Raw genomic sequence first — 12,556 nt, forward strand, 5'->3', positions numbered from 1 at the left:
CTAACCCTTCAGTCTGTTTCTCCCATCTACCTGTAATCACCTGTTCCAACCCTTCAGTCTGTTTCTCCCATCTACCTGTAATCACCTGTTCCAACCCTTCAGTCTGTTTCTCCCATCTACCTGTAATCACCTGTTCCAACCCTTCAGTCTGTTTCTCCCATCTACCTGTAATCACCTGTTCCAACCCTTCAGTCTGTTTCTCCCATCTACCTGTAATCACCTGTTCCAACCCTTCAGTCTGTTTCTCCCATCTACCTGTAATCACCTGTTCCAACCCTTCAGTCTGTTTCTCCCATCTACCTGTAATCACCTGTTCCAACCCTTCAGTCTGTTTCTCCCATCTACCTGTAATCACCTGTTCCAGCCCTTCAGTCTGTTTCTCCCATCTACCTGTAATCACCTGTTCCAACCCTTCAGTCTGTTTCTCCCATCTACCTGTAATCACCTGTTCCAACCCTTCAGTCTGTTTCTCCCATCTACCTGTAATCACCTGTTCCAACCCTTCAGTCTGTTTCTCCCATCTACCTGTAATCACCTGTTCCAACCCTTCAGTCTGTTTCTCCCATCTACCTGTAATCACCTGTTCCAACCCTTCAGTCTGTTTCTCCCATCTACCTGTAATCACCTGTTCCAGCCCTTCAGTCTGTTTCTCCCATCTACCTGTAATCACCTGTTCCAACCCTTCAGTCTGTTTCTCCCACCTACCTGTAATCACCTGTTCCAACCCTTCAGTCTGTTTCTCCCATCTATCTGTAATCACCTGTTCCAACCCTTCAGTCTGTTTCTCCCATCTACCTGTAATCACCTGTTCCAACCCTTCAGTCTGTTTCTCCCATCTACCTGTAATCACCTGTTCCAACCCTTCAGTCTGTTTCTCCCATCTACCTGTAATCACCTGTTCCAACCCTTCAGTCTGTTTCTCCCATCTACCTGTAATCACCTGTTCCAACCCTTCAGTCTGTTTCTCCCATCTACCTGTAATCACCTGTTCCAGCCCTTCAGTCTGTTTCTCCCATCTACCTGTAATCACCTGTTCCAACCCTTCAGTCTGTTTCTCCCATCTACCTGTAATCACCTGTTCCAACCCTTCAGTCTGTTTCTCCCATCTACCTGTAATCACCTGTCCAACCCTTCAGTCTGTTTCTCCCATCTACCTGTAATCACCTGTTCCAACCCTTCAGTCTGTTTCTCCCATCTTATCTGTGTCCCTTTTCTCATTTCATAACTGTCTTCTTTTTTTTTTTAAATGTATGCTAGTCATTTCAATGATTTATTCATTTCAATTGACCAAAAATAATGTAAAAAAAGAATCAAACTGAATATGTTGTTAAAAACATAATTATCTTTCATGAGTATAACCAACAAGATTGAACTCATTGGAAATCATTTGTTTAAAACCACATTGCATTTCCTTATCTTGCCACGTGATTCTGTTTTTAGAGGATTGTGGTTTATAAATAAAAATAAAAAAAAGAAGACTTTTTGATTCTTTCACACAATGTGGTATGAATGTTTTGAAGAAAGAAAAGTATATTTCTAAATTAGTATTAAGCTTGTTGTGCACGAGGTGTAATGGATCGTGATGAACGCATATCAGGAACCGTCAAGACATTGACGTTCAATGAGCACAGAACCCATTCCGACATTCACGATTGTCAGTGGAAGAGGCAAGTACAGAATCCTCATGTCTTGCAGTTCTACATCCAGTTAGTGCCGGTGGTTTAAACACAGTGCCTGCCAAACCGGTATAAAATGGCAAATTATCAAATACATAAAACAATGTTACCATTAAGACACCAGACATGGGGATTTAATTCTGCACTAGACAGGATTCAAAACATCATAATGGGGTTTATAAGCTTTAGAGAGAGGAAACTACACCAATAGAGACGGTATCTAATTCTGCGCTGAACAGGACACGAAACACCATAATAGTGTTTTCAATCTTTTTTCGGTTAGTGGTCCTAGTCCCTGGCAAGGTGTTACACAACACTTGATTAAGTTGTGTTACGACACACCTTGTCATGTTTCAGAACATCTCAGGATGATGTGTTTCAATACTGAAGCAAAGTGAAGGTTTTTGTCTCCTTCAAGTTGGTGGCAGCTCAGTTGCCACTGGTTTTGGTGTTACAATACACTTCATTTTAACAGTGTAGCTTCTGCCTACGTAGCACAGCGTGTGTTCTTCTTCTGTAGCTATAGACCTCCAAGCATCTTAATGGTTTTTCCAGAACTGAAAAGCTCAAAAGGCAATATGCTGCTTCATTTCCACCCACGTTCAGAGTCCTGGTTCTTTTCCGTTTACTCTGTGTTTTCACTACCATTGATCTGTTCTGTTCTGCCATGATTCAACTGATACATGTTTGGTATATTTGGCACATCAGAAACCACAACTCTTCGATGTGGTAAAAACTTTCCCAATAGTCAACTGAAGTCCTCTTTCTTCCTCTGAAGATGTTTGTTTTTTTTAGCAAACTGTGTGTGTTGGAAATCAGTCAGTTGTCAAGTCTTCTCTGTTGCTCTGAGGGTGGTCTTTCTAAGTGTGTGTTCCCTTCTATTCCAGTCTGTTGGTCGGTGCCATCCAGACGGCTGGCTTGACAGAGCTGATGAACCAGGCCGGTCCCCATACCGTGTTCGCTCCCACCAACGATGCCTTCAGCGCCTTGCCAAAGGCTGACCTCAACAAACTCATGGGTAAGGACAGCCCTGGCTCCAGACATTCTAGTTTTTCTAGAACAAAGCCCGTCTCAAACGAGAATACAGGGTTGAGGTCTGGTAATGTAAGACTAGGATAATTATAACAGATACCTCTCCGCCATGTATGTTGTGTATGTAGTATATGTCATATGTGTAGTGTATATAATTTATGTCATATATGTAGTGTATGTCATATGTGTAGTGTATGTCATATGTGTAGTGTATATAATTTATGTCATATATGTAGTGTATGTCATATATGTAGTGTATGTCATATGTGTAGTGTATGTCATATGTGTAGTGTATGTCATATGTGTAGTGTATGTCATATGTGTAGTGTATGTCATATGTGTAGTGTATGTCATATGTGTAGTGTATGTCATATGTGTAGTGTATGTCATATGTGTAGTGTATGTCATATGTGTAGTGTATGTCATATGTGTAGTGTATGTCATATGTGTAGTGTATGTCATATGTGTAGTAATTTATATGTCATATGTGTAGTGTATATAATTTATGTAGTGTATGTCATATGTGTAGTGTATATAATTTATGTAGTGTATGTCATATGTGTAGTGTATATAATTTATGTCATATATGTAGTGTATATAATTTATGTAGTGTATGTCATATGTGTAGTGTATGTCATATGTGTAGTGTATGTCATATGTGTAGTGTATGTCATATGTGTAGTGTATGTCATATGTGTAGTGTATGTCATATGTGTAGTGTATATAATTTATGTAGTGTATGTCATATGTGTAGTGTATATAATTTATGTAGTGTATGTCATATGTGTAGTGTATATAATTTATGTAGTGTATGTCATATGTGTAGTGTATATAATTTATGTCATATGTGTAGTGTATGTCATATGTGTAGTGTATGTCATATGTGTAGTGTATGTCATATGTGTAGTGTATGTGTAGTGTATTTGGGTGACTGGCATCCTGCCTTACAAACAACCAAACTGTGAACAGGTTTCACATGACTGGCTTTGCAAAACACTGTACTTTTCCAGCAAAGAAAAATCAATGATACCTAAGGACAATCTGATTCGTCCCACAGTGAAACTATGTTCGGCAGACAGACAGAACTGTTTGAATGAACCTAATAACCTATCTACACTCAGGAAATGATGACATGGTAGAATGCATCTTGGATGCTAGCACACGTATGAATGCCAAACATCTGTGGTTAACTGGAGCCAGTTGTTCAGTTACAGTATGACCTACCTACAGTATACTGCAGCTACAATTACTGTTTTTTGGGTATATAAAATAATGTGTAATGAATAAACACTGCTGTTTGTTAATGATTGCCTAACTGTTTTGCAACAACAACTGTTTAGATGAGCAGGACACGTTTAGACAAATAGAATCATGTTCAATGACTTCATGTTCAATGACTTCATGTTCAATGACTTCATGTTCAATGACATGTTCAATGACTTCATGTGCAATGACATGTTGAATGACATCATGTTGAATGACATCATGTTGAATGACATCATGTTCAATGACTTCATGTTCAATGACTTCATGTTCAATGACTTCATGTTGAATGACTTCATGTTCAATGACTTCATGTTCAATGACTTCATGTTCAATGACTTCATGTTCAATGACTTGTTCAATGACTTCATGTTCAATGACTTCATGTTCAATGACTTCATGTTCAATGACTTCATGTTCAATGACTTGAGAATGTAGCTGTAATGCTAAAGTTATGCGAAGTACCTTAACTCATCAGTTCCATGTTGCACAACCAATTCCTTTTCACTTTTTAAGCATTCATCCCTCAGCAGTGTTCCTCAGTTTCCTCTGTTTGTAAACATCTAGACCATAGAGATACAACATGATCTGGTAGGTGTTCTAATACCAGCTTGTTGTGTAGGCAACCCCCAGGAGCTGGCCAGTGTTTTGAAGTACCACATGGCTAAGGAGATTCTGGTCAGTGGAGGAGTGGGCTCCCATACCAGACTGAAGCCTCTGCAGGGAGACAAGCTGGAGCTGAACATGGTACAGTAGGCCCTCATGACTGTTTGATCCTGGAACACACGATCCTGGAACACGCGATCCTAGAACACGCGATCCTAGAACACGCGATCCCAGAACACACAATCCCGGAACACACGATCCTAGAACACACGATCCTGGAACACACGATCCTGGAACACACGATCCTAGAACACACGATCCTAGAACACACGATCCTGGAACACACGATTCTAGAACACACAATCCTGGAACAATTTGATCCTGCAACACAATGTTTGATATTGATACTACTAACATGTGTACCACCAGTTCTACCAGTACTAACATGTAATAACAATATGAACATGTACTAACATGATCTGAACTGAAAGGCTACTAACATATACTGGTAGTACATGTTAGTACTGCTATAACATGTATTAACATGTAATAAGAGTACTAACATGTACTACCAGTACTAACATGTGTACCACCAGTATTAACATGTACTACCAGTATTAACATGTACTACCAGTTAACATGTACTACCAGTATTACCAGTATTAACATGTACTACCAGTATTAACATGTACTAACATGTACTACCAGTATTAACATGTACTACCAGTATTAACATGTACTACCAGTATTAACATGTACTAGCAGTATTACCAGTATTAACATGTACTACCAGTATTAACATGTACTACCAGTATTAACATGTACTACCAGTATTAACATGTACTACCAGTATTAACATGTACTACCAGTATTAACATGTACTACCAGTACTAACATGTACTACCAGTATTAACATGTACTACCAGTATTAACATGTACTACCAGTATTAACATGTACTACCAGTACTAACATGAACTACCAGTACTAACATGTACTGCCAGTATTAACATGTACTAGCAGTATTACCAGTATTAACATGTACTACCAGTATTAACATGTACTAACATATACTACCAGTATTAACATATACTACCAGTATTAACATGTACTACCAGTACTATCAGTATTAACATGTACTACCAGTACTACCAGTATTAACATGTACTACCAGTACTATCAGTATTAACATGTACTACCAGTATAACATGTATTACCAGTATTAACATGTATTACCAGTATTAACATGTACTACCAGTATTAACATGTACTACCAGTATTAACATGTACTACCAGTATTAACATGTACTAGCAGTATTACCAGTATTAACATGTACTACCAGTACTAACATGAACTACCAGTATTAACATGTACTACCAGTACTAACATGTACTGCCAGTATTAACATGTACTAACATACACTACCAGTATTAACATGTACTATCAGTACTAACATGTACTACCAGTATTAACATGTACTAGCAGTATTACCAGTATAACATGTACTACCAGTATTAACATGTACTACCAGTACTACCAGTATTAACATGTACTACCAGTACTAACATGAACTACCAGTATTAACATGTACTACCAGTACTAACATGTACTGCCAGTATTAACATGTACTAACATATACTATCAGTATTAACATGTACTACCAGTACTATCAGTATTAACATGTACTACCAGTATAACATGTATTACCAGTATTAACATGTATTACCAGTATTAACATGTACTACCAGTATTAACATGTACTACCAGTATTAACATGTACTAGCAGTATTACCAGTATTAACATGTACTACCAGTACTAACATGAACTACCAGTATTAACATGTACTGCCAGTATTAACATGTACTAACATACACTACCAGTATTAACATGTACTATCAGTACTAACATGTACTACCAGTATTAACATGTACTAGCAGTATTACCAGTATAACATGTACTACCAGTATTAACATGTACTACCAGTACTACCAGTATTAACATGTACTACCAGTACTAACATGAACTACCAGTATTAACATGTACTACCAGTACTAACATGTACTGCCAGTATTAACATGTACTAACATATACTACCAGTATTAACATGTACTACCAGTACTAACATGTACTGCCAGTATTAACATGTACTAACATATACTACCAGTATTAACATGTACTACCAGTACTAACATGTACTGCCAGTATTAACATGTACTAACATATACTACCAGTATTAACATGTACTACCAGTAATATCATGTACTATCAGTATTAACATGTACTACCAGTATTAACATGTACTACCAGTATAACATGTACTATCAGTATTAACATGTACTACCAGTACTACCAGTATTAACATGTATTACCAGTATTAACATGTACTACCAGTATTAACATGTAAAATCAAATCAAATCAAATTTTATTTGTCACATACACATGGTTAGCAGATGTTAATGCGAGTGTAGCGAAATGCTTGTGCTTCTAGTTCCAACAATGCAGTAATAATCCAACAAGTAATCTAACTAACAATTCCAAAAAAAACTACTGTCTTATACACAGTGTAAGGGGATAAAGAATATGTACATAAAGGTATATGAATGAGTGATGGTACAGAGCAGCTTAGGCAAGATACAGTAGATGGTATCGAGTACAGTATATACATATGAGATGAGTATGTAAACAAAGTGGCATAGTTAAAGTGGCTAGTGATACATGTATTACATAAGGATGCAGTAGATGATAGAGTACAGTATATACGTATACATATGAGATGAATAATGTAGGGTATGTAAACATTATATTAGGTAGCATTGTTTAAAGTGGCTAGTGATATATTTTACATTTCCCATCAATTCCCATTATTAAAGTGGCTGGAGTTGAGTCAGTGTGTTGGCAGCAGCCACTCAATGTTAGTGATGGCTGTTTAACAGTCTGATGGCCTTGAGATAGAAGCTGTTTTTCAGTCTTTCGGTCCCAGCTTTGATGCACCTGTACTGACCTCGCCTTCTGGATGATAGCGGGGTGAACAGGCAGTAGCTCGGGTGGTTGTTGTCCTTGATGATCTTTATGGCCTTCCTGTAACATCGGGTGGTGTAGGTGTCCTGGAGGGCAGGTAGTTTGCCCCCGGTGATGCGTTGTGCAGACCTCACTACCCTCTGGAGAGCCTTACGGTTGTGGGCGGAGCAGTTGCCAGGCGGTGATACAACCCGATGCTCTCGATTGTGCATCTGTAGAAGTTTGTGAGTGCTTTTGGTGACAAGCCGAATTTCTTCAGCCTCCTGAGGTTGAAGAGGCGCTGCTGCGCCTTCTTCACGATGCTGTCTGTGTGAGTGGACCAATTCAGCTTGTCTGTGATGTGTATGCCGAGGAACTTAACTTACTACCCTCTCCACTACTGTTCCATCGATGTGGATAGGGGGGTGTTCCCTCTGCTCTCCCTTAGTTTTGTTGACGTTGAGTGTGAGGTTATTTTCCTGACACCACACTCCGAGGGCCCTCACCTCCTCCCTGTCGGCCGTCTCGTCGTTGTTGGTAATCAAGCCTACCACTGTTGTGTCGTCCGCAAACTTGATGATTGAGTTGCAGGCGTGCGTGGCCACGCAGTCGTGGGTGAACAGGGAGTACAGGAGAGGGCTCAGAACGCACCCTTGTGGGGCCCCAGTGTTGAGGATCAGCGGGGTGGAGATGTTGTTGCCTACCCTCACCACCTGGGGGCGGCCCGTCAGGAAGTCCAGTACCCAGTTGCACAGGGCGGGGTCGAGACCCAGGGTCTCGAGCTTGATGACGAGCTTGGAGGGTACTATGGTGTTGAATGCCGAGCTGTAGTCGATGAACAGCATTCTCACATAGGTATTCCTCTTGTCCAGATGGGTTAGGGCAGTGTGCAGTGTGGTTGAGATTGCATCGTCTGTGGACCTATTTGGGCGGTAAGCAAATTGGAGTGGGTCTAGGGTGTCAGGTAGGGTGGAGGTGATATTGTCCTTGACTAGTCTCCCAAAGCACTTCATGATGACGGAAGTGAGTGCTACGGGGCGGTAGTCGTTTAGCTGTACTACCAGTATAACATGTACTACCAGTTTATGAAACCAGTCTACTATTTATGATTTTGTTTTCAGTGGAGAAAATGCTACTTTTTTTATTGTGTATTTCTATGACTTACATAATTTACATTGTGCACAATGTATTGATATACAGTACCAGTCAGAAGTTTGGACACACCTACTCATTCCAGGGTTTTTCTTTATTTTTTACTATTTTCTACCTTGTAGAATAATAGTGAAGACATCAAACTATGAAATAACACATATAGTAGTAACCATAAAAGTGTTAAACAAATCAAAATCTATTTCAGATTTGAGATTCTTAAAAGTAGCCGCCCTTTGTCTTGATGACAGCTTTGCACACTCTTGGCGTTCTCTCAACCAGCTTCACCTGGAATGCTTTTCCAACTGTCTTGGAAAAGTTCCCACATATGCTGAGCACTTGTTGGCTGCTTTTCCTTCACTCTGCGGTCCGAGTCATCCCAAACCATCTCACATTGTAGTGTATACCAATGTAGAAAATAAAGAAAAACACTATTTTCTTTACCATGTAGAAAATAGTTTTAAAAAATAAAGAAAACCCCTGGAATGAGTAGGTTTGTCTAAACATTTGCCTGGTACTGTACATTCTTTCAACATGACTTGATTGTCGTGAACCCCTGTTATGAAAATATTAAGTATCACCTTATATATACCCTGTATCTTTTTCTTCTTCAGAGGAACCAGACGGTGTACATCAACAAGGTCCCAGTGGTTGAAGCCGACTTGATGGCCACCAATGGAGTTGTCCATGCTGTGGGAGCCATCATAAAGCCACTGTGTAAGAGCAATTGCTTCACTGTCCATAAATACTGAATAAACCATCTCACATTACTGTATTATCCTCCAATTGTCATTCTAACCCTGTCTTGTTCTCTCTCCTCCAGCTCCTAAGGTTGACAGGGAACAGGCTGATGACCCCATCAGGACTGCCTCTTCCATGATAGTAAGACATTTATAGACTCTTAGGTTGGAATCACTAAAACTCGTTTTTCAACCGCTCCACAAATTTCTTGTTAACAAACTATAGTTTTGGCAAGTCGGTTAGGGCATCTACTTTGTGCATGACAGTAATTTTTCTAACAATTGTTTACAGCAGATTATTTCACTTATAATTCACTGTATCACAATTCCAGTGGGTCAGAAGTTTACATACAATAAGTTGACTGTGCCTTTTAACAGCTTGGAACATTCCTGAAAATTGTGTCAGGGCTTTAGAAGATTCTGATAGGCTAATTGACATAATTTGAGTCAATTGGAGGTGTACCTGTGGATGTATTACAAGGCCTACCTTCAAACTCAGTGCCTCTTTGCTTGGCATCATAGGAAAATCAAAAGAAATCAGCCAAGACCTCAGAAAAAAATTTGGAGACCTCCACAAGTCTGGTTCATCCAGGTTAATCTGTACAAACAATAGTACTCAAGTATAAACACCATGGGACCATGCAGCCGTCATGCCGCTCAGGAAGGAGACACGCTCTGTCTCCTAGAGATGAACGTACTTTGGTGCGAAAAGTGCAAATCAATCCCAGAACAACAGCAAAGGGCCTTGTGAAGATGCTGGAGGAAACAGGTACAAAGGTATCTATATTCACAGTAAAACGAGTCCAATATCGACGTAACCTGAAAGGCCGCTCAGCAAGGAAGAAGCCACTCCTGCAAAACCGCCATAAAAAAGCCAGACTATGGTTTGCATCGTGCTTTTTGGAGAAATGTCCTCTGGTCTGATGAAACAAAAATAGAACTGTTTGGCCATAATGACCATCGTTATGTTTGGAGGAACAAGGGGGAGGCTTGCAAGCCGAAGAACACCACGCCAACCAGGAAGCACGGGGGTGGCAGCATCATGTTGTGGGGTGCTTTGCTGCAGGAGGGACTGGTGCACTTCACAAAATAGATGGCATATTTGAGAAAGAAAAATTACGTGGATATATTGAAACAACATCTCAAGACATCAGTCAGAAAATTAAAGCTTGGTCGAAATGGGTCTTCCAAATGGACAATGACCCCAGTATACTTCAAAGTTGTGGTAAAATGGCTTAAGGACAACAAGTCAGGGTATTGGAGTGGCCATCACAAAGCCCTGATCTCAATCCTATAGAAAATATGTGGGCAAAACTGAAAAAGCGTGTGCGAGCATGGAGGCCTACAAACCTGACTCAGTTGCACCAGCTCTGTCAGGAGGAATGGGACAAAATTCACCCAACTTATTGTGGAAGCTTGTGGAAGGCTACCTGAAATCTTTGACCCAAGTTAAACAATTTAAAGTCAATACTACCAAATACTAATTGACTGTATGTAAACTTCTGACCCATTGGGAATGTGATGAAAGAAATAATTTTCTCTACTATTATTTTGACATTTCACATTCTTAAAATAAAGTGGTGATCCTAACTGACCTAAGACAAGGAATATTTACTGGGATTAAACGTCAGGAATTGTGAAAAACTGAGTTTAAATGTATTTGGCTGATGGTGTATGTAAACTTCCAACTTCAACTGTAGATGTTGTTGTATTCCTTTATTCACAGACGGACTCAAGAATCGGAGTCAAAAATGGTAAATATTCTTGGATCTCTCACAGTCTCGTGTGGTGCATTCCACAAAACAAACTACTGTTGAACTGGTGTTAAATGTTGTTTTGATCTTTTGTTTCAGATGATCTCTTCCAGAAGGTCAGGAAAAGTATCTCCAGCAGAACGATGACTCGCATCCAGTAAATGAAGAGAAAAACATAAACATCAACACAAATCAGTGGATTGTTCCTGTTTGTTTATGGAATATATTCTTATCTGGGGGGAAAAAAGAAAGTGTAATGGATCACATTTTGTCAAAGATGGTAAATATTAACCAATCTCTAGATGAAGACAGAGTTGGGGTATATTTTATTGGAATATCTTCGATAATTGCTTTCAAATAACAAAGACCAAAGAATTGAATTACTTGTGTATTTTCTTTTGATGTGAAAAATGGACATCCAAAGCACAGCAACTAGCTATGACTACATATACTGTAGTTTCATTTGAATTTTTCACACGTGACTTCTGATTTTAAATGTAAACGCAGAGCGGATTTTCTTGAGAAATATATACTGTATTTTGTTTTGATATGACAGATGTAGTATGTTTTCATATTTAGGCTGGAACGGAAAAGCTATTCGGGCATATGCAAATAAGTTCTGCTTCTCTTTGATATTTTTTTTTCTTCCATTAAACCTGTTAAAAACAATAATGCACCCATAGTTATGTCACATGCTTTCCATTTGTAACACACTGTAGCAATATATTTATGTGTGGAAACCAAAGAGCAATGTCTGCACATCCCAAAAAATTAAATGTTCATTTTGTAGTTTGTTGGGATTTATTCAAGTTCTATCCATGACGACACCTAAGTGTTTCAAGATATTGGCACGGCACTTGTCTATATTATCTGCATCAAAAATGGCATCCTATTCCCTGTTTAAAGTCCTACTTTTGACCATGGTCCATAGGGGCTCTGGTCAAACGGTAGTGTACTGTATAGGACACAGGGTGCCTTTGGGATGTACCATACTCAATGTTTTTTAAATTTTTTCATTTCACCTTTAACCAGGAAGGCTAGTTGAGAACAAGTTATCATTTACAACTGCTACCTGGCCAAGAATAAGCATAGCAGTTCGACACATACAACAACACAGAGTTACACATGGAATGAACAAAACATACAGTCAATAATACAGTAGAACAAAAGAAAACAAAGTCTATATACAGTGAGTGAAAATGAGGTGAGGTAAGGCAATAAATAGGCCATGGTGGCGAAGTAATTACAATATGGCAATTAAACACTGGAATGGTAGATGGGCAAAAATGTCTGAGAACAATGTCTTTCTTTTGTTTGAATTAGACAAACTCCTGCTGA

General features: G+C 39.1%; 1 protein-coding gene across 1 annotated transcript in view; it reads left to right on the forward strand.

The window, feature by feature from the left end:
- Window positions 1-12,007, forward strand: part of LOC112238133 (transforming growth factor-beta-induced protein ig-h3) — a 34,272-nt gene extending 22,265 nt beyond the window's left edge. Inside the window, exons 12-17 of the mRNA XM_024406722.2 lie at window positions 2,564-2,694; window positions 4,594-4,718; window positions 9,339-9,441; window positions 9,548-9,606; window positions 11,191-11,218; window positions 11,318-12,007. Coding sequence (XP_024262490.1) covers window positions 2,564-2,694; window positions 4,594-4,718; window positions 9,339-9,441; window positions 9,548-9,606; window positions 11,191-11,218; window positions 11,318-11,379 — 508 coding nt within the window. The 3' untranslated portion in view covers window positions 11,380-12,007. The remainder of the gene's footprint in view (window positions 1-2,563; window positions 2,695-4,593; window positions 4,719-9,338; window positions 9,442-9,547; window positions 9,607-11,190; window positions 11,219-11,317) is intronic.
- The last annotated feature ends 549 nt before the right edge of the window (window positions 12,008-12,556 follow it).

The sequence above is a fragment of the Oncorhynchus tshawytscha genome, linkage group LG21 (assembly GCF_018296145.1).
Source record: "Oncorhynchus tshawytscha isolate Ot180627B linkage group LG21, Otsh_v2.0, whole genome shotgun sequence".
NCBI lineage: Eukaryota > Metazoa > Chordata > Actinopteri > Salmoniformes > Salmonidae > Oncorhynchus > Oncorhynchus tshawytscha.